The sequence below is a fragment of the Colletotrichum fructicola genome (assembly GCF_000319635.2).
Source record: "Colletotrichum fructicola Nara gc5 chromosome Unknown KSG_Nara_v1_contig06, whole genome shotgun sequence".
NCBI lineage: Eukaryota > Fungi > Ascomycota > Sordariomycetes > Glomerellales > Glomerellaceae > Colletotrichum > Colletotrichum fructicola.
The window spans coordinates 2,647,523-2,673,838 of NW_027094056.1; the positions used below are offsets into that span (position 1 = coordinate 2,647,523).

At 55.4% G+C, this 26,316-nt stretch overlaps 9 protein-coding genes across 9 annotated transcripts; 5 read left to right on the forward strand and 4 right to left on the reverse strand.

The window, feature by feature from the left end:
* Positions 1-401: 401 nt before the first annotated feature.
* On the forward strand, positions 402-2,090 carry HET-E1-6 (Vegetative incompatibility protein HET-E-1; the record flags this gene model as incomplete). The annotated part of the gene is made up of 3 exons (XM_032037467.2): positions 402-1,047; positions 1,176-1,862; positions 2,071-2,090. The coding sequence occupies 3 exons, from the start codon at positions 402-404 to the stop codon at positions 2,088-2,090; spliced, it is 1,353 nt and encodes a 450-aa protein (XP_031892675.2).
* Positions 2,091-4,933: 2,843 nt separating this feature from the next.
* Positions 4,934-5,968, forward strand: CGGC5_v010996 (putative quercetin 2,3-dioxygenase; the record flags this gene model as incomplete). Its single annotated transcript, XM_032037445.2, has 1 exon — positions 4,934-5,968. The coding sequence occupies one exon, from the start codon at positions 4,934-4,936 to the stop codon at positions 5,966-5,968; it is 1,035 nt and encodes a 344-aa protein (XP_031892312.2).
* A 797-nt stretch (positions 5,969-6,765) lies between these two features.
* Positions 6,766-7,730, forward strand: yae1 (Uncharacterized protein; the record flags this gene model as incomplete). The annotated part of the gene is made up of 3 exons (XM_032037434.2): positions 6,766-7,475; positions 7,621-7,668; positions 7,727-7,730. The coding sequence occupies 3 exons, from the start codon at positions 6,766-6,768 to the stop codon at positions 7,728-7,730; spliced, it is 762 nt and encodes a 253-aa protein (XP_031892674.2).
* Positions 7,731-9,655: 1,925 nt separating this feature from the next.
* Positions 9,656-10,633, forward strand: CGGC5_v010998 (uncharacterized protein; the record flags this gene model as incomplete). Its single annotated transcript, XM_032037423.1, has 1 exon — positions 9,656-10,633. The coding sequence occupies one exon, from the start codon at positions 9,656-9,658 to the stop codon at positions 10,631-10,633; it is 978 nt and encodes a 325-aa protein (XP_031892317.1).
* Positions 10,634-11,715: 1,082 nt separating this feature from the next.
* CGGC5_v010999 (uncharacterized protein) lies at positions 11,716-12,650 on the reverse strand (the record flags this gene model as incomplete). The annotated part of the gene is made up of 2 exons (XM_032037412.1): positions 11,716-12,521; positions 12,575-12,650. The coding sequence occupies 2 exons, from the start codon at positions 12,648-12,650 to the stop codon at positions 11,716-11,718; spliced, it is 882 nt and encodes a 293-aa protein (XP_031892318.1).
* A 1,035-nt stretch (positions 12,651-13,685) lies between these two features.
* CGGC5_v011000 (uncharacterized protein) lies at positions 13,686-15,462 on the forward strand (the record flags this gene model as incomplete). Its single annotated transcript, XM_032037400.1, has 2 exons — positions 13,686-15,073; positions 15,123-15,462. 2 exons carry the CDS (start codon positions 13,686-13,688, stop codon positions 15,460-15,462), a joined length of 1,728 nt encoding a protein of 575 aa, XP_031892315.1.
* A 232-nt stretch (positions 15,463-15,694) lies between these two features.
* Positions 15,695-16,837, reverse strand: CAB2 (Phosphopantothenate--cysteine ligase CAB2; the record flags this gene model as incomplete). Its single annotated transcript, XM_032037388.1, has 1 exon — positions 15,695-16,837. One exon carries the CDS (start codon positions 16,835-16,837, stop codon positions 15,695-15,697), a length of 1,143 nt encoding a protein of 380 aa, XP_031892316.1.
* A 945-nt stretch (positions 16,838-17,782) lies between these two features.
* MCH5-0 (Riboflavin transporter MCH5) lies at positions 17,783-19,377 on the reverse strand (the record flags this gene model as incomplete). The annotated part of the gene is made up of 2 exons (XM_032037376.1): positions 17,783-18,690; positions 18,744-19,377. The coding sequence occupies 2 exons, from the start codon at positions 19,375-19,377 to the stop codon at positions 17,783-17,785; spliced, it is 1,542 nt and encodes a 513-aa protein (XP_031892380.1).
* Positions 19,378-23,747: 4,370 nt separating this feature from the next.
* On the reverse strand, positions 23,748-25,409 carry nit-4-0 (Nitrogen assimilation transcription factor nit-4; the record flags this gene model as incomplete). The annotated part of the gene is made up of 5 exons (XM_032037365.2): positions 23,748-23,754; positions 23,854-23,891; positions 24,377-24,506; positions 24,570-25,221; positions 25,280-25,409. The coding sequence occupies 5 exons, from the start codon at positions 25,407-25,409 to the stop codon at positions 23,748-23,750; spliced, it is 957 nt and encodes a 318-aa protein (XP_031892859.2).
* Positions 25,410-26,316: the final 907 nt, after the last annotated feature.

The following is a 26,316-nucleotide window of genomic DNA, read 5'->3' on the forward strand; positions in this document are numbered from 1 at the left end:
TGAACAGCCACGCAGCCACTGCAGCGTCTTCATCGGGTTAGAAGACTTGGCGTGATATGTGGCGTCTTGCTTATACCAATCAGCATTCAGGCGATTTGAGAGACTGATCTCAGCTGAACCGGACAGAGCTGGTTATAAGACAGCCTGTCAATCCGATTTTGTCTACCCTCACCTATTCTTCCTCGCCAGACTTCGTCCCCGACACCCGCACCTCCGTCTTTATTCGTTCAAGACATCAGTCGCGAGTGTCAATCATTCAATTGTTTGCATGTCTTGCTAAACGAAGGAGCCAATTTACTTTCAGCTGCGGTTATCAGTTTATGTCTTGAAGAGTTTACATCGCATCACCGCACAGCTTTACCTCTTAACAATTTCCAACCCACTCTCACATAAGAACGACAATGGCCGAAGTCATTGGACTTGTAAGCGGCGTCATAGGAATATTGACAGCGGCAGAAGCAGCCTATCAGAAGCTCAAGGCGATAAAGGGTCTGCCTGAAGCATTTGCTGAAGTCGCGCTTAGAGTGCCGCTCGCTCAACAGATCCTCCGCGATGTCGAAGCTCGATCTCAAGAAGCCTCAGAAGAGACCGTTAAAGCGATCCTCGCAGTTGTGGAATCTTGCAAGGGAAATGCTGAGGCTCTGAAAACGATATTGGAGACTCTTGATCCTGGACAGCCCACATCGTCGTGGAACTTGCATGTGGACAAGTATATTTCTTTGATCAAGAGCTGCGGAAAGAAAGGACGTGTCGAAGACCTCATGAAGAAGATTCTCGAGGATCTTTACACTCTGGCGAACCATCGGTCAATAAAAGCGGCAAGCTCAGAGCAGCTTGAGAGCCTGAAGGAAGCCATCGAGAAAGTTGAGAAGGTCAAGAAATCGGTTCCAGATGAAGTGTTGGAAGTCGTATCTAAGGTCAGCATCTCTCACGGAGGACATGGGCCAATGGTGAATCAAGTCGGTGATCGTAACGAGGCATGGACCCATTTTGGTTCTGGACACATCAACAACATTGGTGGAGACGCTCATTTTGGGGCAACAGCAGGTCAGTAGAAATCTAAAATCTCATCTATCGCTGTATTCCAAAAGAATATCTCGTTGTCGTGACCAAAAAAAACGTGCTCCTGGTGCTTGTTTTCGCGATAAGTAGTGCTGACGAATCTTTGGTTACAGCCGAAAGAAGACGAGATATCTTGCGTCGTCTCAACTGCGCGTCTTACGAAGATCATAAGATTAGGAATCCAAAAGCCGTGGACAATACATGCCTCTGGTTTACCGAACATCAAACCTTTCGAAGGTGGATGGCTGGCCTGGAGACTAAGTTCCTTTGGGTTTCTGCAGATCCTGGCTGTGGGAAGTCTGTTCTTGCAAGACGTTTGATCGATCACGAGTTGAAACCCCACAAAGTTATTTACTTCTTTTTCAAAGATGGATACGGTGACCAAGACAATGCAGAAAGTGCCTTGGCATGTCTTCTTCACCAATTCTTGGAAGTCACTCCAAACTTGTTCACAGACCAGGTTGTGGAAAGTTTGGAGGAACTTGGGCCGAAAAGAATCGGGGGCTTCAGTGATCTCTGGAAAGTTTTCACCGAGGCTATTCATGGCCATAACATTAGCAGCACGATCTTCGTCCTGGATGCATTGGACGAATGTGAGTCTGCGGGATGGTCTAAAATGGCCGGGGCAATCGGTGAACTCGTTAAGAATGGCGAACAAGGCCCGAAATTTCTCGTCTTCAGCCGCCCTCACAACCAAATTCGAAGAGTCATCCGAGAGGCTCAGATATCCCATATCGAGATTCGTGGGGAGAACGTAGCTGAGAATGGTGGCCTATCAGAAGAGATCAACATTGTGATATGTGAGAGGGTCAACGATCTGGTCAATAGTTCGATCATCAGACGGGAAGAGCGAAAAAAGGTCATCATGGCACTCCAAAAATGGCCAAACAGGTCTTATCTTGGGTCCAGGCAATGTACGACATGCTCAAAGACTGGGATCGGCTTAATAGCAGTCTAGAGTGCTTTCTCGACCGCCTTCCTTCCACTATGGAAGACACATACGAACAGATCTTGTGCCGAAGCACTGACGTTGGAACGGCCAAAATATTGCTGCACATTGTTGTCGCGGCTGAAAGACCCTTGAAATTGGAGGAAATGGCGGCAGCCATGGCCGTCAACATCCAAAAGTCGCCCAACGAGGCGTTCCCAGTCATGGAGACCCATGCGTTTAAGCAGCGAATGAGGAACATTTGCGGTTTCTTTGTGAACGTCATTCAAGGAGAAGTACATCTATACCACCAAACTGCAAGAGAGTTTCTCATTCGGGATTCTGCCTCTGAATCTCCTCTTAATTGGAAGGCCTGCCTCAGCCTGGATGAATCAAATCGGATCATCGCGAGTACTTGCATTCGGTACCTGACAAGCGCAAGCAATCATTGCCCCTCCCGAATGAAAACAGGCCAAGACCGAATAAAATTATTCTCGGAGTGCTTTCCATTGTTTGAATACTCGGTGGCATATTGGGCCTCTCACTATCGACAGTCGAACATGAAAGGAACCTCAGAGCTAAAGGAAGACTTGAGTCGACTCTGCGATACGACCTGGACTGGTTTCACCGCCTGGTACAATTGCCTTCGAACGATTCTGGGGAGTAGTGCACTCTACAGTACACCTTGTACTGAAGACTTGTCTTGTTCCCACGGAGCGCTCAACGTCGCGTCATTTTTCGGCATCAAGTGTGTTGTGGAAACATTACTTGCGCAGGGAAATTGCAAAGCATGCATCAAATGTGGCATTCATCATCCACCTGCATTATACTGGGCTGCCTTAGCGGGGCATGAAGACATCACCAGAATGCTGCTCGAGACGAGAGAAAAGTCAAAACTAACCCGTCATGATGAACGGTTCATTATTGCTCCGGCTTTGTTTGCCGCATCGGAGCAGGGCCACGATGATATTGTCAAGATGTTTCTGGAAGTGAGAAACAAATCCAATTTTCTCAATCATTTCAAACGTATCCACATCAATCAGTCTTTGGAAATCGCTTCGAAGAACGGCCACAGCACTGTCGTCAAGACAATTCTTGAGACAAGAAACACATCGAACTTTCTGAACCAATATGAGCCAATCAGGATTGGCCCGGCTTTAAAAGTCGCGACGTATGACGAAGGAGCGACCATCGTCAAGGCGCTTCTAAATACTGGTAGAACTAAGTTTGACCGGGACGACGGGGCATGGGCCTTGTCATTGGCCGCGGAGCAGGAAGGTGATGCCCTAGTCAGGTTACTCCTTACAAGCAAGGCAGATTGCAACGGAGCCTTCCGTGAGCGGGCGTGGAAGAAGCTGCCTGGTTTACGTCAAGAACGGCCTTGGAATTGTCCCGACCCCCCTCTTGAAATCGCAGCAAAGAACGGAAATCATGCCATTGCTAGCCTGCTTCTAGACACCGGGAAAGTCAGTGCGGATTCGAAAAGGAGATCACTCAATCATGCCATTCGTGAGGGGCATCCTGCTATTGTAGACTTGCTCTTGAGCTCAGGCAAATTTGGCGCCAACGTTGGAGAATCTATGTTGTACGCAGCAAGTCGCGACAAGTTGTCAGTCGTCAAGCTTCTCTATGAAAAGTGGAAGATCGGCCTCGGATTGACGACAACAGATATATTGAAGGATGGTCCCATCGTTGCGGCAATCGAGAACGGGTCAGCGAGTGTCTTTGAGTATTTACTCGATGCTGGGAAGCTGAATGTTAACTTCGAATTCAACTGGAGGTCACGACGCAACCGTGTCTATCGCTCTACTCTCCTTCGAAAAGCTGCAGACGATGGCCAGCTTGAGATCATGAGAGTTTTACTCGCCAAAAAGGCCAACGTCAACTTAAGGTCGAGCAAGGATGGCGCGACAGCGCTTTCAGTTGCAGTGCGACAGTGTCGAGTGGACATAGTGGAGATCATACTCGATATAGAAGGAGTAGATCTTTGTCTCGAATGTGACAATGGTCTAACACCACGACTGATCGCCAAAGAATATCACAAGCGACATAACCATTCAACAGAATATGGCGGAGAATTTGGTATGATCGTGAGCCTGATGTACAATTACGTCTTGTCAATGCCAAACCGTGGCGAGATGCTGCGGAATCTAGAGACAAGCATCGTGGAAAGCGACCGGATGAAGTTGAGTACGTTGCCTGATATGGAGAAGCCGAAGCTGGAACCAGTGTGGCATTGGTTTGAAGAGGTGTACAGGTGCCCATCCTATATACCTCCTGAGGACAGGTGGTGTTCCAAGACGAGAGCTTTTGTAATTCTGGGCATGTATAAAATAATACCCCCGATCGTTGATCGCCTCCGCTCCAAAAAATGATCAAATTCAAGTAGAAGTCCATAGTAACCGATGATATCAGGTTAGAGAATCATAGAAAAGCAATGAGAATGAAAATGAAGGAAAGAGAGGGCCTTCTCCGTATCTTATTTGCCCATCTTTCCGAAATTGTCGTGATTCCGTTCAGTCGTGTCTTCATAATACTTGGTGCAGCTCGTCTCAGTACCTAGGTAGGTATTGCATCAAGCCGCCGTGGATCGGATGCCCCGCTTTAGTACGGGGCCGAACCGGCGGGGTGGGCTTCTGGGAGCTGTCAGCATGAATAATCCAATTCTCAGCGGTCCAACTGCGAAAATTTCCATCGAATCACCACCTGCAGCCAACCACCCCGCTGCCCCATGCGATGCCCCCCTTAGGTAAGTGCTTAGACAGCTTCGCGGGGAGCATGTGTAAGACCCCTACAGTAGCCTCCGCCGGTATTGGCAACAGATATAAGCGGCAGATGAGATTTGCAAATGCTGAACAAGTATTCCAAACCAATTTTCAAGTTGATTCTCGATCTCGCTAGCTTCTCCATCTCGCGAAGATCCAAACAGAAACACAAGTATATATGCCTCGTCTCGCGACACTCACTGCGATTTTCGCTGTTTTCATTTCCATCATCATCTTCAACGCACAACTCAAGAGCTTCATCACAGACCTGACAGCCCCACTTCTCAAGACCAACACCACCACCAACATCGCATCTCCAGAGCCAGAGTCTATGCTCAACGCAGTCAAGAACACAATGTCCAAGACTCTCCACCACGCAAAGATCACGCCGCACCGGAGCGGCACCCGCGGCCACTCTGACCACGGGTGGCTCAACACCTACCACAGCTTCTCCTTCGCCGACTGGTACGACCCGCGCTTCAACAACTTCGGCGCCCTGCGCGTGCTCAACGAGGACCGCGTCAAGGCCAACAGCGGCTTCCCGACGCACCCGCACCGCGACTTTGAGATCTTCAGCTACATCCTCTCGGGCGAGCTGACGCACCGCGACTCCATGCTGCAGAAGGGCAGCGAGGGCGCCCAGAGCGACAAGTTCTACCGCATGCACCGCGGCGACGTCCAGTTCACCACCGGCGGCACCGGCATCGCGCACTCCGAGATGAACGAGCACGGCCGCGACACGGTGCACTTCCTGCAGATCTGGGCCATCCCGTGGAAGCGCGGGCTGCCGCCGACCTACCACACCCGCCACTTCGCCGAGGAGGAGAAGCGCAAGGGCTTTGTGAAGATCCTCTCGCCGCTGAAGGCCGGCCCGGAGGCCACGCTTGCGGAGGAGAAGGCGGCGGAGCCGTCTATCCCGGACACCATCCCGATCCACGCCGACTTCGTCATGGGCGCGGGTATCATTGAGCCCAACAAGGCTTTTGAGTGGAACGTCGGTGCCAAGGTCATGCAGCAGACGAAGCGCAAGGTATTTGTTCATTTGCCGATGACCAAGGGCGGCAAGGCCAAGATCCGCATCGACGGCCGCGATGACGCCGTTTTGTCGGAGGGCGACGGCGCATTCGTGGATGCGGTCAATGCAGGCGACAAGTTGAATGTGGAGAGCATTGGAGAGGCCGACGCCGAGGTTGTCGTTTTGGATACAGCGTAGACATTGGGCGGATATACCACGGGAAGATAGACTTTGTTTGAGCGATTAGCATGTCACATTTACATACCAATACAACAAGATTGAATAAGCTCTGAGGCTAGCTGCGACTGATTGCCAATGTGACCGGAAAAGCCACTGAATGACGATGCGTTGAGCACAGCTGAAGGATCTGGGCAGTGACGTGCGACCTGCTCCGATGAGATGGGATGAAATGCTTGATCGCACACGCGTACCCAGGGTAGAAGAGATGGAATTCAGACGATACCCGTCATCGTCTTCGCCTTCCTGCGGGATGCTAATTTTGGTGGTCGCCAAGTTATCTCCCACTTTACGGTGAGGATTGTTTCATCGCCAGTCAGTTGGTTGCAGCCACTTTATGTGAATCGCACATGGGTGAGCCGCGGATAGAGAAGCGATCCATCTCGAGCCGCATTTGGCGCCGCGCAGCAACGTTAATAGAGTGGTGATATATCGGAGGTGCAATGTGAAGCTGACGATGTTGGGAATAAGCAGTGATGTGAGAAAGATGGTTCACCACGGTGAAAGGTGAGAAACAGATCAGTCATACAGTGCACATAGTGGTTCATGCAGTATAAAGGTGTGATTCCTGCGACCTGTGTACAGTGCAAAGTGACGTAAAATGTGGTGCGGGGGATGCTTGACAAATCAAGCTTCAATTTTTCAATCGAGACTTCTACCAAACTCACCACCACATATTTTTCCGCCACTGAGGCCATTCGCACCAGGAGACCACATAACAGGATCTCCCCAGCCCCTCCGCCTGGCCGTCTCCCAAAATGCATCTCCAACCCATCGACAACACCGAAATAGAGCCCTTCACCATCGCCATGGATCCCGACCCCCGGCTCAACCCCGCCATGGAAGCGCAGCAGGACCCCTTCGACGACGTCTGGGGCTCCGCGCCAGGCTCGCCAACCGTCGTGGCCCTCGACGCACCCGCGGGCGCGCACCCGTCAGACATGCCAAGGCTGCAGGCTGAACACACGACCGCCGGCTATCGCGAGGGCGTCACCGCCGCCAAGGCCACGAGCATCCAGGCAGGCTTCGACGAGGGCTTCAGCCTGGGCGCCGAGATCGGGTCTCTCGCGGGCCAGCTCCTGGGCCTGCTCGAAGGAATCGCCCACGCCTTGGACGATGGCGGCCAGGGAGATGAAGCCGTCGCGAAGGATGCGCGACGGGCCCTCGACGAGGCCAAAGCTGAGCTCAAGACTGACTCGATCTTTACGCCTGCCTTCTGGAATACCGACGGCACCTGGAAGTTCCACGTCGAGAAATCATCGTCATCGGGCGATGAAGAAATTCTTTTCTCCGACGTGGCTCGTGCCCATCCCCTCATTCAGAAGTGGACAAAGGCCGTAGATGCCGAGATTGAGCGATGGGGCATCGAACTCAATGCTATCGGCGACGCAGAGGACCACGAGAGACAGCCCAGCCCGGAGCGGGTGCCGAGCTCTGCGGTCCCGCAGACGAAGAAGGCGCTGGACTGGTGAGGTTTTCTTTGCTAGCGTCTGCTCAGGAGCACGGGCACCCAACATCGCCTTCTATTCCCCATCCAGCCTTTATGCGAAAGGCATCGGGCCGAGCGGTTTTCTGTATGCGAGATCTCAGCCACGGCGCCGCTGGCCCTACAGGAGCACATCGCTCAAGGATGCACGAACAAAAGATCGATGCAGTTTCTAGTAAGTTGTCTTTAGATGGCTATGCAAAGTGGGAACCCATGATGCTAACCGCCCATAGCTGAACAAATTGCCGTAATATTACGGGTGTATTATGACTCGGCTCTTTGATCTCCCCAGAAGGCGAGGAATCCCTCTCTTTACGGCTAGAGCCGAGTTAAATCGGACTCACGAGAGGGGGTCCCTTCGCAAGGAAACCATACTTTCTTGTCTCAGGTGTGGCGAGTGGTGGCCTCTTAGTCCAGCCGCAAGCGCAACGGTTGTGGCGTCAAGCCAGCCCACGAAACGAGGAGTCCCATGGCTCGGGTGGCTTTCTCTCGCTGTTCTCTGCATTTCCTATTTTTGAAAGAGGCCTGCTAGGTTTGGCTTCTTCGGGTGAATCCTGCAAGCCAAGGGAATGTTTGGACGAAATGTGGTCATGCCGCATGTCAGCGAAGCTGACAGGAAACCAAATAGTTTCGAGATGCAGAGGAACGAAAGCAGCAATGCCCCTAATCTGAAGAAACAAAATGAACATTCGAACTTTGCTTCTGACTTGCTTCTTGCCTGTCCTGCTGCATAAATGAGGATTCGCATGAACCTTTCCCACGTCAACAGAATACTATCGAAAGATCGCCCGGCGAAATTTGCTGTCCTTTAAGCGCTGATGCTAAGCAAGAGGTCATCGCCCTCCTATGGGCCCTATGAGAACTAGCGATATCCCATCGGGGCCGTGAGGCCACCACCTTTGACATCATCCAACCCTCCATCACAAAGCCTCGGAGTTCGCGAAAAGAAAGAAAAAAGGGGTGACAGGAAGTTTCCCAGAACGTGCCTGGGGCTGCTTTGACCTTGGAAATTGGCCAAAATCATGGGAGAGGGGCCTGTGGTGTTTCGAAAGTTCGGATGATGGGCTGTGCTGCCTCACATACCGTAGTAATGGAGGGGTGGCCAGGTCCCATTCTTAGTCGAAGTCTCTTTAAGCTCACCACCTTGCTGCAAGGAACCAACCCGCGCCACTTTAGCGCGCCTCCTGGTACCTCCTGGTTTGTCGGACGACGTGACATCGCCCACCCGCACCTGGGCGAATCCGGAAGCTGTTGGTTGGCTACTGGGCTTCTCTTGTTAGTGTCGACTACTCCGTGCCTTTTCCCGCGCAGGGATCACGTCCAATCTGCCGACAGAGGGCCCAGCACCGTCCCTGCATCACGACCATGCGCAACAACAATGGCTGCGCCCATCCCCCAGCTTTCGCCTACTAGTGGCCTTCTTTTTTTTTCTCCTTCCGAGGAGAGAATGGAGAAATAGCCCTGGCGCAACTAGACCGGCCCTTCCCCGGCACACCCAAATGGCGTTTAGCCCAACGTCGTGCTCGACCACCTCCTCACCCGTATCCGTACCTGTCGTCCCAAATTGAGTCCAACGCAATTTCAGCCAGGCCACACTCTATCCAGGACGTTCCTTGTGATCACGTCCCCTCTCTCACCCCTGGATGATCGACTAGCACCCACGAACCGTTTGGTCCAATCGCGTCGATCTTGGGATAGCGATGGAGGCCTGCGGGTTGGGTAGTATCTTTCTTTCTGTGAAGCCCCATGCCCGCAGCCCCTCTTCGCCTTAGCAGCACTCTCTATGGCGGAAGAAAATGACATGATGAAATCGAACTAGTCCATCATGGGCGCGACTCAGCCTGGGCCCCACGAGTCTATTCGAGGAAGGGGCGGCCTTCTCCCGGCTTACATCGTCATTATTCCCCTTTCAGCGTATGTACGGCGGGGAGGAGGAAAAGATTCAAAAGGACGACTCTTCACCCTGTTTGTTCTGCCCTCTTTTCCTACCTTCACTCTTCAGTATCTCTGATACCCTTACACTCACTAATAATCTGCAATACCAACCCTTTCCCACTCTCCTTCTATCACTCCTTCATAGAACACCCCTCGTCACTCTCTTTCGAGGTTTACTCTCATACATACCCCTACACACAAACACCCACACACCCACACACATCAGAATGCGTTACTCTACCATCGCAGCTCTCAGCTTTGCCGCCGTCGCCCAGGCCACCTGGGACGGCAAATTCAGCTACCCTCCCGGCATCGAGCCCCTGGGCCTGACCGGCAGCGCGGACTTCAGCGTCAAGACCTTCGGCCCCATCTCGGCGCCCCCGGCCGACTGCATCTCCGTCTGGCACCCTCCCCACCCGGACGTCTACATCGACGACTGCGACTCCGACAAGGAGCACGGCTGGCACTGGGTCCACCCGGGAAAGCCCAAGTGGGGCAAGCCCGGCCACGGCAAGTGTGACAAGGACGGCAACAACTGTGGTGACAAGGGCGGCGACAAGGGCGGAGACAAGGGCGGCGATAAGTGCGACAAGGACGGCAAGTGCGGCGGCGACAAGGGCGGCGACAAGACCAAGGACCACGACAAGCCCCAGAAGACCGAGACGCCGCCCCAGCCCACCGACACCCCCGACGAGCCGGAGCAGCCCGAGCCCACCACCACCCCGCAGTGGAAGTGGACCACCTCCACCATCACCCAGACCGCCGTCCACACCGTCATCTCCTGCGCCCCCGAGGTCACCAACTGCCCCGGCAACGGCGGCGGCAACGGCGGCACCGCCTACAAGACCGTCACCGTCCCCGCCGTCGTGACCATCTGCCCCGTCCCCGTCAACCCGGCCCCGGCCCCGTCCGCGCCCCCCGCCGCTCCCCCGGCTGCCCCCACCACCGCCGTCGAGCAGCCCGCCCCCAGCGCGCCCGCTCCCCCGGCCACCCTCTCCTCCGTCGTCATCCCCCCGGTGTCTGCTCCCCCCGCCGCGCCCCCGGCCGCCACCACCACCAAGCCCGCCGACGTCGGCACCGTCACCAAGCCCAACCCCACGGCCACCACCAGCCGCGCCGTCGTCACCGCCGCCGCTGCTCCCAACGCCCAGCGCGCCGGCGGCATGGTCTTCGCCGCCGTCGCCGCTGCCGCCGCCTTCATCTGAACAATACACAAAAACCTGCAATAATCACACACTTAGACTTGCACAACTTTTTATGAGATTTTTGGTTGTTTTTTCTTGTTCAATTCAAATGGGGGTGTATAGACGGGGTAAAGGGTTTTCTCATGCGGACACACACAATCAATGATATCAAAGGCAAACGGGACACATGGGGAAATGGGAATTAACTTTGGGAATGACAAACGGGGTTAACTTGGACGGGTTGGGTTGGCTCTATCTTCCTCTGGGACTTTCGCGCTGAGAAAAGCGCGGAGGGGGGGATTGGGGGGCACTCTGGCGTCTAAACACCCAACTTAATTAGTTTAAGGCTAATATAATGGGTTCCGGCTCTTTTTTTACAGCTTCTGGCTTGCCTCTCCGCGATTTTGCTCTAGCGTGATCGACGATGACCCAAATTTCGCACTGACTGTCCAAACGGCCTTGTGGCGGCGCCGTTCCTTTGTGAACTCTTCGAAGGAATTGTCTCATCTCCGTGGTGTCTCCGAGGACGAACGGCGGTGAAATTTCTTTTCCCCAGGTTCTTTTTCCGTTGGAGGTTGCGATCAGCCGAAAGCTCGTCCGAAGAGTCTGGGGGATCGACAGATTGGGTAGCTCATTTCCCCCGCGCGATCTGCTCCGTCCGAACTCGTGGGAACCTGGTCTTGATTGGGAAACCCCCAGGTTTTGCGGTCGGAGAGGACCGAGTTGGCTGCATAGCGCTGCAGATTATGGTCAATATGCTTATATTTGTGTCAGGGCGTGGCCCGGACGATCCGGAGACAACATGAGTCGAGGATCGGGCTTAGCCTAGACTGATAGAGCTTCGCAAATATGGTTTGCAGTGTTCTCTTCGTTGATTACTGCACCTCATCCGTAAGATTGGGGGTTAATGCGGTTTTTCAAGGGTCGGAGTATCTCGTGACGAGCCCCTATCGTTGGCCACGGTGCCGGTGGAAGTTCGCAGGCAACATCTCGTTTCTGTGTATCGATGTTTGCAGACATCATCGACAAGCCCGCTCTGATCGAACCATCGAGTCTGCGCTTTGAGAGACAAGTATTGGCGATGTCGACTTCCTGTCCTGGTCTCATGTGCGTGTCAGACACTTGGCGACGTCTTCGACGCGACGGCTCTCTCCAAGCAACTCTCGCGTGACCTCTCGGTCTCTTCCACCGCTGCCGAGAACGACAACCTTTTGGATTTGCCCATCCTCGCTCATGACCAATCTGCCTGATCTGCCGTCGGCCCACTCAAGGCTGATCTGCTTCGCTTCGCCATCTGCTGCACTGATGCTGACCACAGCCTGCTCCGACTCGTCCTCTCGCGGACCGCCGCGCAGCCCTGCAGCTCTTTGCAGGTCGCCAATGATAGTAATACGATTGTGGTAACGGACAATCTCCCTTCTCAACGTCCGGACAAAGCGCGACAGATCCTGCGTCGTCTGCCTCTCGGCGTCGGCTGGTCTCGGAGCGGGCAAGTGTCGCGCAGCGAGTCCTGAGAGCGGGATGCAGACGGGGACGGTATGGCGGTGCACTCGCAGGTGGCGCGAGTCCTTGTATGGCCGGTTGAGCATTACGTAGAACGGTCTTCGGAAGCGCGCGTCGGCCATCAGCTCGATGCGGATGCCGAGGACGTTGCCGTGGTCGACGGCGTTCGGGTCGGGATCTTGGACCTTGAAGGTCGTGACGGTTGCGCATGTGCGGTAGAGACATTGCTGGTCGTGCGCGTCTTGGGCTTTCGATCGGGAGAGGATCTCTTCGCGGTCTGGTTTCGATTTGGAGGGCAGCGCCAGCACGCCGCGGTTGCGGTCGGTTTCTTGAAGGGCTTGTCGCGTCGATTCAGCCGAGATCAAAGCCGTCGCCTGGATTTTGACATCCTTTTTCAAAGATTTGACTGTTGCATTGTGAGCTAGCAGCTAACACGTAGCAATTCGACATGCAACCTACGTCTGGTCTTGAGGTCTTTGATCTCTTGGTTGAGGGCCTCGGCAGCCGCGTCTTGCGGTTGCGGTCCAGCCGACATGGCGCCCGCTGATCTCTGTTGAAGACGATGCGCAAGACAATGTGTGTTGATTCCTGCAGAAATTCCTGCAGAAAATCTTGAATGGATGGTGGTTGCGATGATGCGGTTGAGGTTGCTCAATGCGACGACGCGTCTGAGAAGTTGACATTCGTTGCCGAGAAGCGCAAATCAACAAAACATCATTCGGCCGGGCCATCGTGCCGTGGTGGAATGCGACCTCTGACCTGCGGGGGGCTTATCTAATCTGGTATCTTATCAGCCCTCCAGTTCTCCATTTTAGGCATGGCGCCAGGGGTCCCCCGAGGAAGCTCCCTTCGGGTGGCTTTCCAGCAGCGGAGTGGATCGAGTCGGCGACTGGAACTGAGCTGGACGAGGATAAGCTTCTTTGCTGCGCCTGTCTCCCCCGTCCCGTCTCTTTCTTCTTTGTTCGCCAAGTATCGTCGCAATCAAGAACACAGCGCCTTTGCCTTCTTGCTCTGCTTCGGTAAATCTTCTCCGCGTCTCAGTCCACTTGGACTTGGGTCTTTTTTTCTGTCACATTATTTTTCCTCATTGAAAAACCTTCTTACAGTCATTTATTGGAGCCTAATAAAGCGGCCCGCCGACCATTATTCATTCATTGTTGTTGCCACAGGCTTTTCCCCAAAAGTGTCAAAGGCCACGGTTGCGCTTCCCGTCCACTCGTCCCGGGGCACATACACATCGCCTTCCTCGCGCGCACTCCTACCAAACCAACACCCGACCGCACAAACTTCGCGCGTCCCGCTGCCTAGCGCTTCTTCCGCTTGTCACTGGTTTCCAGCTGCTTTTTAAGCAGTGTCGCCTTGACTCCCACGGACTCTGCTCCACCCCGCCTTCGACCTTATCTCGATCCGTACTCGAAACCCAAACTTTTTGTCCTCACAACACTCGACTTGTCGCACAAAGTCTTCCAACCTCTTTCTCTAACCTCTACATACTACTGTTTCTTTCCAACTACTCCACGCTGCTCCCCACCCTACGACTACGCCGCAGATCCACGATTACCAAGCACAAATGAGCGTCCGAACCCGCCGGAACAAGTCCACGAAGCGCAAAGCTTTGGCCGATCTTGCCGTCGACACAGACGGCACCAACGGCCACGCCAACGGCGATATGAATCAGAACAACGTTGAGTACCGGCGGAAGACGACGGCCCCCGGCTCCGACACCGTCACCGCGAACCTCATGGCGCGCGAATCCTTCACCCTCGACGACCCCGTCCCCAAGACGCCCATCGCGAACAACCATGGCTTCTTCGAGCTGCCCGTGCAAGACCAGCGCAACTTCCTCCTGCTGGTGCTGCTGTACTTCTTGCAGGGTGTTCCTATGGGTCTCGCCGGCGGCTCCGTGCCGTTCCTCATGAAGGATCACATGTCATACAGCGAGATTGGAATCTTCAGTCTGGCGTCGTATCCCTACTCGCTGAAGCTCCTGTGGAGCCCGATCGTCGATGCGGTATGGAGCCCCAAGGTTGGGCGCAGAAAGAGCTGGATTCTCCCCATCCAGCTGCTCTCTGGTTTGGGAATGCTGTGGCTCGGCTCTACTGTCGAGAACATGATGGCTACGACTGGAAAGCCCGGTGGTCCGACTGTGTGGAACTTCACCGGGTGGTGGTTCTTCTTGGTGTTTATGTGCGCCACTCAAGATATTGCCGTAGACGGCTGGGCCCTGACTCTACTGACTCCCGGGAATGTCTCGTATGCTTCCACTGCGCAAACTGTTGGCCTGACTGCCGGCCATTTCCTGTCCTACACGGTGTTCTTGGCGTTCAACTCCAAGGACTTTGCCAACCGCTACTTCCGCAGCACTCCGCTTGACACGGGGTTGATGAACCTTGGCGGCTATCTCACCTTCTGGGGCTGGGCCTACATTGCCATTACCATCGGCCTGTCTCTGTTCAAGCGCGAGGAGAAGACTAAGAACGAGGACGGCATCTGGGACGTGTACAAGATCATGTGGGGCGTTCTCAAGCTCAAGAACATTCAGACGATTATCATCGTCCATCTCATCGCCAAGATCGGTTTCCAGGCGAACGATGCCGTCACCAACCTCAAGCTCATTGACAAGGGCTTTGGCCAGGAGAACATGGCTTTGACTGTTCTGATCGACTTTCCCTTTGAGATTGCGCTTGGGTACTACGCCGGAAAGTGGTCGCAAGAGTACACCCCGATGCGTCTGTGGTGCTGGGGCTTCATGGGCCGTCTTGTTGCGGCTCTGATTGCGCAGTTCACCGTCACAATCTTCCCCGCTGGCGGCGTTACTTCTTGGTACATGCTTGTTGTCATTGGAGAGCACGTCTTCTCGACCTTCACCAACACCGTCATGTTCGTCGCCGTCTCCGCGTTCCACGCTAGAATCGCAGACCCTGTCATTGGCGGCACTTACATGACACTGCTGGCCACGTAAGTTTTCTGTCCATCCGTTTGTCTTATTTATACTAACATGCTTCAGCGTCTGCAACCTTGGCGGCACGTTCCCGCGCTTCTTCGTTCTCCGTCTCGTCGACTACTTCACCGTCGCAACCTGCCACCCCGGCAACCCCGCCGACCTCGACGCTCTCAAGGGCCCCGTCGTCACCGATCCCTTCTCATGCTCTCTCCAGCCCGACAAGGAGCGCTGCGTCAAGGGCGGCGGCACGTGCGACATGGTGCGCGACGGATACTACTTCGTCAACATCATCTGCGTCGTCTTTGGCGTCGTCACCTTTATGCTGTACATCCGTCCCAAGGTCCTGCACCTGCAGTCGCTGCCCATGAGGGCCTGGCGTCTGTCAAACTCCTCCCGACAATAGATGTCGAGGGCTGTCTTTGAAACTCAAAAGAACGCATGTAACAATTTATTTTCAAATCACAGCATCACGTAGCGAATTGGCTTGGAGACACCACTTATTTCTAGAACAAAACCAATAGTATTCAATGCTTTTCATTACCATATATGCGCGGTATGCCGTTATATACGTGACGCTCGCTCTAGCCCCCTCGATTACGTGTAAGAGAAAAACACCAGCTCTTCTAAACCACAGTCTACTTCTGCAACGACTGGATATGCTTCGAGTGCAGCTCCTGCACGGCGGGGATGATCAAGCTCTCAATCTCCACCTCGGGGTCGCCCTCCGGCAGCGCAGCCGGGTCGAGCGGTTTGTCCTCCGCCGGCATCGAGTCCCGCGGCCCTTGCTGCGCACTGGGGACCCGGACCCACCTGTCCCGCTGGCCCGGCGCGACGAAGACGACCTCCCACTTGCGCGTGGACAGCAGGTTGCCGATGACGAGGTGGTGCTGGTAGCGCTCGAGGGAGTACTTTGCCTTGTGCACGAGGATGGCCGGGTCGGTCTCGAGCTTGAAGCTGACGACCATGCCCTGCGGCGCCCAGCCGTCGACGAGGTTCTGCAGGAACTTGGGCACGGGATCGAGGTCGATGATCAGGCGCTTGGAGCGCGGGATAGCGGGGGAGGAGTCGAAGTTGTCGAACGTTTCTTCGTCTTCGGAGGGCGCGCCGTTGTTGTTGCCGTTGCGGGGTTGAGGCTTGGAGGAGGAAGAAAGGGAGTCCGTGGCGTTGGTGCTCTGGATCTTGTGCTCTGCCATGCGGTCCTGCGGGAGGAAGAAGTCCGACACCGCGGCGGCGAGGTACAGCAGCGCCGACGGGCCGAGCGGCCTCAGCAGCCCCGCGATGGCGCGCAGCTCGAAGAGGTAGTCGGTGATGGTGGTAAAGGGCAGCATGAGGAGCATGTTGTCCTTGCGGGCGGCCTGGTACTTGCGCAGGACGGCGCGCATGCGCTCCTGGTGGCCGGGGTTGGCTACAACAGTGCCATCTTCCCCTTCCGCCAAAAAGTCGAGGAAGCAGTCGGTGGCGTGGGAGTAGTGCCGGCTGTAGGGCTGCAGGGAGAACTGGCGGTGCAGGAAGATGACGGCGTAGCCGGCCTCGAGGAAGTACTCGGCAGAGGTGGCGCCGCGGGTGCCGGCGGAGAAGTTGTCGATGAAGCGGACCGTCTGCTTCTCGAGGGGCACGGTGGTGCCGCCCGAGGTGACGAGGACGATGCGCCGGCCGGCGAGGGCGGCGTGGTGCGTGATGAAGGCGCGGGCGGCGGAGACGTGGGCGTCGAGGTTTTTCGGGGGCGGTTGGGAAGAGAAGTAGGCGTCCTCTTGGTGCTCGGCGGTTTCTGTTGTCATGTTGGGCGAGATGTTGTTGCGTGTGGTGGTTGTGAGATGAGGTATGTGGTGGGGTGAGCGTGGATGAATCTGCCGTGGTGTTAGTCACGACGGTACTTTATAAATTTTCAAAACAGAGGCACATCTCCGAAACCCGTCCTTTTCAGAAAGGCACCCTGCGAGTGAGGCATATAACCAATGTGGTCATCTCCCCCGCCGTCAACTCACACCCTCGGCGTCCCCATCTCCGTTTCAACCTCGGCCTTCCGGTCATATGACGCAGCTTACATCACTCTCACTCACCTTGATATATCACTGCCGGTAAACACCCAAGAGGCCGGGACAGTTGGAGAAAAAGAGTAACCGACGGGCTGCCTCACGCGTTGCTGAGAGACGACTCAAAATCGACCAGGCAAGTAAGAAACAGCAATGGCAGAAAAGAAGGAAGAGAGACGAGGGTTTTAACCGTTCGCAGCGGCCGGGCTCTTCCTGTCACGGGCCGACGGGGGCCCGTGCGCCCCACCCGACCCTCCTTCCGTGAGGGATCCTGCCGGGTAATTTTGGGCACGGGGACGTCGGGTGGATCGGAGCTCGCGACACGGCGGCAGAGCGGGAACCTGGAAACTCTCACACGACCAAACTGCTTACGCCCCTGGCACGGGCGGGCGGGCAAACGTCAAACATGCAGCAAGGGTACTTTTTTGGTCAGATCATGACCTTTTCGGCACCGATAGCCGCTGCAATACCGAGACGCCGGCGGCAGAACGTAGACACTGGATCATTTTTCATGATGATATTACATTAAATATTTTCTGGTTAAACAGACAGGCTGTGTCTCTCTCAATCTTGGTCTACGTACAAATGCCATTCATCATGTTATCCAAAAACCCATAAAAGACTTTTTTTCCCTGCATTCCCTTTGCGCCTAACAATGATTTCCCCAAAAGCAAACCACGTCCACCTCTTTTAAAAAACAGCCAAAACATTCTTGCCAACACACACGATCTTGGCAGCAAGCAGCGCCGCAAAGGCCAGCACGTACACAATACCGGTAAACACGATGAGGCCCCAGTACTCTCCGCCCGCGGCCGTGATCAGCTCGCCGCCGATGGGGATGCCCACCAGGCACGCGACCGACACGCACGTGTACGTCGTCGAGTAGTAGCGCCCATAGTGCTGCGTCTTGCACAGGCGGCCGACGCACACGGGCGAAATACTAATATTGTTACCGCTCGCGAAGCCGAACAGCACCGCGAAGACGATTACGCCCGCCGCGGAGCCGCCCGCGGGCAGCCACACGGCCAGGCACGCGACCACGGACACCACGATGGCGGCGAGGTTGCTGTTGAACGGGCCCGCGATGTCGGCCCACCAGCCGGGCAGCGCGCGGCCGAGGACGCTGCCGGCGTTGAGGATGGGCAGGATCTGGAAGGCGAAGGACTCGCTGAAGCCGCGGCTGAGGGCGTACGAGGAGATGTACGTCAGCGGGATGAAGAGGGCGAACTCCATGAGGAAGATGCCGGCGGTGGTGAGGCTAAAAGCGGCGGAGCGGAAGATGCGCGGGTCCGGGTGCGGGGAGGCGTTGCGGGGCGGCGGGAGGCGGGAGCGGATGAGGAAGTTGGAGGCGCCGCAGAGGGCGAGGCAGATGAAGCCGACGGCGCGGATGGTCCAGCCCCAGCCGAGGCGCGGGAAGACGGACTGCATCATGAGCGGGAAGACGATGCCGCCGATGGAGCCGCCCGTGGAGGCCATGCCGGTGGCGAAGCCGCGGCGCCGCTTGAACCAGTGCCCGACGGCGGCGATGGACGGCGTGAAGACGAGGGAGGATCCCAGGCCGCAGAGGATGCCGAAGGCGAGCATGAAGTGCCAGTAGACTGTGGCATTTGTCAGTGGCGTCCGTTGAATGGGGAAATGGGGAGAAACCTACGCGTGCAGATGCTGAGTAGCATCACCCCGATAACGAGACACACCGTGCCGGAGAGAACGAGCCAGCGCGGGCCCCAGCGGTCGAACACGGGGCCGATGTAGATGCCGCCGAAGAAGCAAAGGAACGTGTACACGGAAAAGATCCAGCCGATGGTGCCCTCGCGGTAGCCCTGCAGCTGGTGCGTGGCGACGTACGTCTGGAACACGGCGATGCTGTTCATGATGCCGAGCGCGGAGAAGAGCGCGAGCCAGGAGCCGAGCACGACGGACCACGCGCGCAGGCCGCCCTCGGGGTACGTCTCCTCCTCGGCGGCGGTGGTGGTCGCTGCCGAGGGCACGCGGTTGATGAAGTCGCCGTCCTTGCCGTCGGCGGCGCTGTTGCCGGGGTTGGTGTAAGTGTTACTGCCGGCGTTGGCCACGGCGTTGGAGACGGAGGGGATCAGGTCGTTGCCGAAGGCGGCGGTGCCGTTGTGCGCTGCCGAGTCGGCCTTGTCCGGGACGGGGTAGGCATAGCTGCTGTAGTCTGGCTCCTCTGGGGCGATGTACGACGAGTGTGTGGTGGCCGTGTCGTTGTAGTCGTCGTTGACCCCGGGGTGGTGGCGGTGGGATGTCTGTGCTGCCTTTTCCGGGTCCATCTGGGGTGTGTGGCGTGCGTGTGTGTACCTGTGTTAAAAGACGGAACGAAAGAAGAAAGACAAGGATATTATTTTGTGTTTCTGGAAGTGTTTCTGGTACAGAACCCCCTTCCCGGCGCTGTTCTTCCTCGCTGCTGTCTTGCCTGTAGGTTTCGGGATCCGATGTGGTCTCTTCTGTTTGTTCCCCTTCTCTTGCACCGAACACTTCTTACTCGACAAGACTCTCTGTGTGTCTTACAAAACCGACCCTGCTCACTTCTCTGGCAAGACCTTTTCGATACAGGAAACAAGATGGACAAGATGTTCAAAATGATGAGAGACGAAGGACCGTTTCTGATAAAACGGCGTGACAAGATTTCAACCCAAGAGGTTTCGGGAACTCAACAAGACATACAGCCCAGACGAACGTCCACAGAAACCCGTCGTGGGAGGTGGGCAGAGTCACACTTACTTGTAGTTTTCGGGCCGCCTTGGGACTCCCCTTGGGTAATGAACCGAAGCGAAACAAGTGGAGGGGGTGTGTGTGGCATGCGGTTCCTAAGTCGGCGGGCGGCGGCCGGTTCGAAAAGGTGGGTGTCAGAGAAGGGCGCGGGAACGAACGGGGGTGGTGGAAAAGGAACCGCACAAGGTTGGGTGGGTTAGGTGATTTGATGCAAGTCTTAAGTCATTTCTCCATCCAAACGCGAGGAGCCGAGAGAGAGAAAGAGGCGGGAAGAGACTAGTGTAAAGAGATTGGAAAAGTTTTTTTGTGTGGTTGTTGCTCGTCCCTGCGCTTACCCCAGATGCCACGGAAAGGTCGTATAGTCCAGGCCAGGGAGCAAGACTAGGTTGAGGTTCCAGTTCCTTCGATCAACCGGGGTGGACAGGTTGGGTTGCACGTCAGGTTGCGAGTTGTCCAGAGTCGTCGGCTCCCGCTTCCTCATGGGGAACCACAGTTCAGAAAGACTGCGAATGCCCATCCTTCGCATCATCTCTTTCTCTCTCTGCGTGCGTGCCTGTCAGGTATCTCACCAACTCTCGTCTCATGCCACCCCTCCTGATCCCCGTTGTCTCTATAGAGTTAGAGAAAGACGAGACGCACATGTCCCAGGCGCATGGCCATGTTAGTTAGTCCGGGGTGCGGAAGGGCGGCTCAAGGAAAACCAGAAACCGGAACGAAACTGGCCAATGGCGTTATTTCACTTAGTCGTGGTTTTCCCTTTTCCTCCCTCCACCCCAAGAACCCTTTTTTTCCTTCCCCACCAACCAAAAACAACCCCGGTCTTGAACCAAACGACACATCCTTCAACCGAAGCCGAACCCTGGGTTCGTTCATTTTAACAGTGGCCGAAGCCGACGCCGTTCGGTCAGGTCCGGCGGGCAAGGTCACCCAACCACCAAACAGAGGCAGCAGGTCCACGCGGACAGCAGACTTACATGGCAGCAGACTGCAGTCATCTCTTGGGAGAGCTGTATAAAGCAACCCCGACGTCCCGCGCGGAATGCCGTATACCGCGAGACGAAAACCTCCCTCCCAATGCCGCAAGTGAACACGAACAAACGACCGAGCGGACATCCATGATGCAAGCGCCACCTCAAAGCGGCACATCTCGCCTGCAACTTACACCATCCAAGCCTCTCGACCTTTCCGCAACGGCCCGTCGCATTTCCCCCAAAGTCGATTACGCCCTCAACGACCTTTTGCATCTCTTGGCCGACTCGCCCATACGGCCATCTCTAGCTCATCGAGATCCCGTGGCGCCTATCCTTTCTCGAAGCAAACGGCAGGTGACTCATTGAAGGAAGAGAGTCGTGACGTCCGGGAATTAGTAACAGAAACACGTCTGGGACCAGGTGTTCCCTTTCCCGGCCGGGCGGCAGCGGCAGCGGCATCGGCATCGGCAGCAGCAGTCCACCCACTACCACCGACCCAACCCGCCTGGGTGCCAGTCCTTCCCCTTTCCCCCTCCCCTTGGACGTCTTCTTCGCCATTTGTTCCTGCACACCGCTAAGCCCAGGCTCGCCAAGTAATGAACATGGCAAACGCGAAACCCTCCACTTGTCGCTGGCCCACGCTCTTCCCGTGCCCGCCAGACGCCGATGGCGATTTGCGTTCATTTGACTGTCCGGCTCCGGCCGCCCTCGCCAATGGAAGTACCTGGGCAGTACCCATAATAGATGGCCCGTGCATTTTGCGTGTGCTAGATCCGCCGTACTTTATCCGGACGCCGTGCTTTACGTAATATCCGGATTTCCAACCCCAGCCCAATGGATCTCGATCCGAATGCTTGGATCACCACAAAAAACGTGATCCCGAATGCTTACCTCAGCAGCGATGCGCGTCCCTCTTCTTTGCCTGCCGGGACGAAAGGCCGCAGCGCTGGTAGGGCGGGACGGGAACCAGTCCGTCGACCGTCTCTGGAGACCGGGTACGTCTGCCTGCCTGCTACTGGAGTCCGAATTCCGCAAGAGGGCCGGCCACCTAGGTATGCATCTTAAACCCGCCTCCGTTTCTTCTTTCTGTTTGTTTTTCCCTTTCCCTTTCCCTTTTCCTTTACCTCTAACCCAGGCGAAAGAAGGCGGTCTCTACTCTTCCGTGTAAGCGGAAAGGTAGGGGGGCCGCTCAGTACACGGGGGAGGCTGCCAAGTTATACCGCGCACCGTCAGCTGCGCCCCCTCCCCCTTTTAGGGGGGGGGGGGGGGGGGGGGGGGGGGGAAGGAAAGAAAAAAAAACCGGCTGACGAAGACGGGGATCTTCCATGTTCACGCCGACGTCACCAACGTGGTTCTGCCAAACTCGGAACCGAACGAGTCAGTGCTCGGCCGAACCACTGCAACAAGTGTCACGAAGCCAACCAACCTAGCCCCCCCTTCCCCGGCCCAAGGAATTTTGCTTCAAGAATAAGCGCGACACGCTGTGGACGCTGTACAAAGTTCGTAATTCTGTTTTCCTTTAGGTTTTAGGAGGGGGGAGAGGAAAGGGAGTCCGTCGTCGTGGATTCACGATGCCATCTCCGCTTCCTCCCACATGCTTGCAAACGCAGCCGCAGTTGCCCCCCTCCCCTCCCTCTCGCTTGCCATGGGATTGCCTGCGTCTGCTCCCGCTTCCGCTGCTGCCATGCCATGGCCCTCTGCCAACCAAAAACCCCGCGCCTGCACTCACGCACGCAAACGCAACCATGCTGGGCTGCCATGCTGCCAAATGGCTGGCAGGGTCCCCATCTCTCATGCGACGTCGGACTGCGTTGTTATTTTAGGCGAAGGGGCCTAGGCCCGGCGGTCGACACGCACTGGCCGGCCACATTCAGCTGCACTCATTTGCGTTTGCGTTACCCGAAACCCCTGTCGCAGTTGGGGGCCAAAACGGCTTTTTTTCAACGCAGTGGCCAAAAAAGCCCCTTTTTCAGTAGAAAAAACTAGAAAAAGCCATCAATTACGCAACGCGCAGCGCATGCGCCCGAATAAAAAAGATACCTCTAGAATCAGCGAAATCAGGGCTATCGATTAGTATACTTTTTAATCGGGCGTATTACTGTTTCAAAAAGTCGATTTTTCCGCGTTCGTTCTCGATTAAAAACGCGTTATTGATTAAAAATAGAGTTTTTCGTCGTTTTCCGCCCATTTTTAGCCTAAAAATGAACTTCTTAGAAACTCTATATACCCGATCAAAAAGTATACTAATCGATAGCCCTGATTTCGCTGATTTTAGAGGTATCTTTTTTATTCGGGCGTATGCGCTGCGCGTTGCGCAATTATTGAAAAAGAGGTTAATTGAAGTTGAAAAAAAGCCCGTTTGAGGGGCGATAAATGCCGCATTTGCAGGGGTTTCGGGTAACGCAAACGCAAATGAGTGTGGTCGAAATTGCTGTGCAGAGAGAAGAATCTCTCTCTCTCTTTATCTGTGTGTGCGGGGAGGTAGAAAACATCGGCAGTGCCTTCACCCAAGCGTTCTGCTGGGAAAAGACGCCCGCTGCTCAATTAGTAGCAGCACCTGGGATTATCGGGGACTCAAGGGTAGCAGTCGGCCCGAGGCGTTCGGCGCGCCATAGGGCTGGGTTGTTGCTTGGTAAACGCCCTTGGCCCTTAGTCCAGCAGTGTCCAAAGAACCGTACGCGGATCGCGTCGATATGCGACAGGTCACTGTTCGCAAGGCACGTGCTCGACGAGCTTAGATTGTGTAGATCCCTGTAGCGGTGAGTGAGCCTATCTGGGCGTACCACATCGCTTCGCTGTCGCGACAAGCATACGGGAACCTCATCGTCTCTCGGCATCAAGTCCGCCGTCCACGAAGTACTACCCGAGGTTTCATGCAATCTGTTGTTTTGATGCAGGTACTTTTTTATTAGGCTTACCGTCAGCCATAAAAAAAAAAACCAATGCTTCGACATGCTTTAAAATCTGCCGCGTCAACATCGTGAGCGGGCGTCTCATCCTCAATACATGTCATACCCCTTGCTGGGCTAGGCATAATCATAAAAAAACAGCTGTTACACATACATCTTTAACAACAACGCTGCAGCCTTGGTTGTTCCCTCCTGCCTTCCGTCGACACAACGGGAGATCCGGGGACAATCCTAAAGGTTGACGTGGATGCAAACCGTCGGAAGCCGACGTCTCCAAAACTTACTGCCGTTGTCCTGTGCCCGACGCTGTCCCCAATCTTGGCAATTACGAATGCCTTGAGATCTTCGGTTTTGATGCGCGATGGGCACAGACAAATCCCACGTGAATGTCGTTTCTATGTCCAGAACGTCCCTCGATTGATACGTTCGTTGAAAAGCGGCGTAAGTTTGCCTCGCATGCCTTGGACTCCCTACAGCCGATTGGTTCCATGACTCGTGACATCTTCCGCGCCGCAAAGAGAACCGCACAGAGGCTTTGCAAGCGGAGCGGATCATCAATTTCGTCTCCTCGGAGCATCGTCGTTCAAGAGGCCTTTGAGGAAATCTCCACGTTTGCTGTGTGGTAGCCCATCCAATTCGGCATCCGTATCTACGTCCGTCATTGCGTCTGTCATTACCTCGCCTTTCATTGTCGTAGCTGAGTCGGACGGACTATCTTCACTCTTGGCGAGAGCATCGATTTGCACTCTGATCGTGTTCAAAAATTTAGTACGAGTCGTTGCATCGAGCTTGGAGATGGACGGTTTTCTGCGTCGTTTTGTTAGTCAAAGAGCGTAACTAGGGAAGGCTAATGGGGCTAGGACTATTCACAATGATTCGAACAGAGACGATATTTCGTCTAGTGGCAGGGAACCGTGGTGCCCAACGTCTGCTCCTGGTGCCGGGGAGGACTCTGCTGACTTGGTAGAGGCCAGTTGGATCAACAGGTCGGCGTTTTTGATAAACTTGACAAGGTCGCCCAGGCCTGTCTGAATATTTGTGGTGCGCATGCGACGAATGATTTCGACCGATTCGGAATCGGTGCGCATAGATAGTAGGTGGAAGAGTTCCTCAAATAGAGAGACGCGTTGTTGCAGTTCTTCGTGTTTGGATTTGAGGGCGGCGAAGCGTGTGACGTCGGGCCCAGCATCGTACTCGCACTTGGTGCGGCCCATGCCTGCACATAATGAGCAGACGGGACGTAAGCCGTCACATTTCGACTTCCTCCGACGGCATGATGTGCACGCGATCTTGGTCTGGGGACGACGTCTTGGGGCAGAAGAAGCACCAGCACCGCCGGTAACAGATTGCGGGGTCGACTCGCGCTCAGAAGAGGCGCCGCTGGCTACCGCTGGGCCTGCGGGCAGGAGCTCACGCTGTGGTTTCATGATTTGGGTAACCCCAGCCTCGGCCTTGGACCATGGGAAGACCTGGGCGCCTCCCAGGTTTGCCAAGGGATGGTGAGTGCCGCCAGCGTTCGCGTCTGTGTATGGTGGTGTCTGTTGGGCGTGTAGTTGACCGGGCGAGATCTGCAGTCTCACAGCAAGCAATTGGAATGGCGCCAGTGGACGAGTCGAGAGAGGTCAGAGCGGGCCACAACTGCAAGTCCAGAATGAGATCCGCTCGCCGTGTCGCTAAAGAACTCTCGAGGGCCTTGACGGTGCGCGTCATACTGCCGACCCGCCGGCCATGCTGATAGAAGGGGGGAAAGGGGGGGAGGGAGGGGGAAGAGAGAGGGTGTGTTCTGCGTGCGTCGTGTCGTCTGCTTCGATTTTTCCCTCTTCCCTTCTTGCTCGGCTGGGGTTGCGTCTTGGAAAACCCCGGTCAGGTCCGGATTACCTTGGAGAGAGAGAGCCCTTCAGAAACGATCAGGTATGACGGAATGGCCTCTCAGAGGTAAGTAGGCAGGCAGGTGGCCCGTTTTCCGCACGCCTTGCTGACTACCTCATAATTTGGCAGAAAGAAGAGACAAAATCTCAGTCAGGTAAAGTGCTGCGTACAAAAGGTGGGTAGGGGAAGGTCTGCTGTTGGGCACCGCAGACCGGGCAGGACAGGATCGACACCTCAGCTCCGTCGGTCGGCTAAGGCAAGGTAGGCTGGGCTGGGCTTGGCTCTGATTCTCCGTTGTGGATTGGACTGAGGAATGACGGAGAGCAGCGCCGCACCGATATATCGGCGTACTTGTTGATGACTTCCAGCAGCAGGCCTTCCGGGGAAGGCCAAAGTCAGCAGAGACACATGAGCATGACTTTTTTTCTTTCTTTTGAGGGGGAAAAAAGAGAAGGTTCACAATAACAAAAACCCATGCGCACAGAAAGTACGTCTGAAATCAAACAGGTTGATAGAGTTAGCCTGCAAAGTTGCCCAAACCCATGGACTCTTCTAGCCAGGGCCTGGCCAGGCGTGCAGCTGGGAAGAGCTGTGTAGCAACAGCAGCAACGGCTGCCCAGTCTGCCCACCCACCGTGGGAGTACAAGGGTGCCCAAGAGTGCCGCGGGTACTAAAAACCGCCGTGGCTATCGAGAGTTTGCTGGCGCATCGGGAACCGCAGCCGGCGGTTCCTGTCAGACCTCCAGGA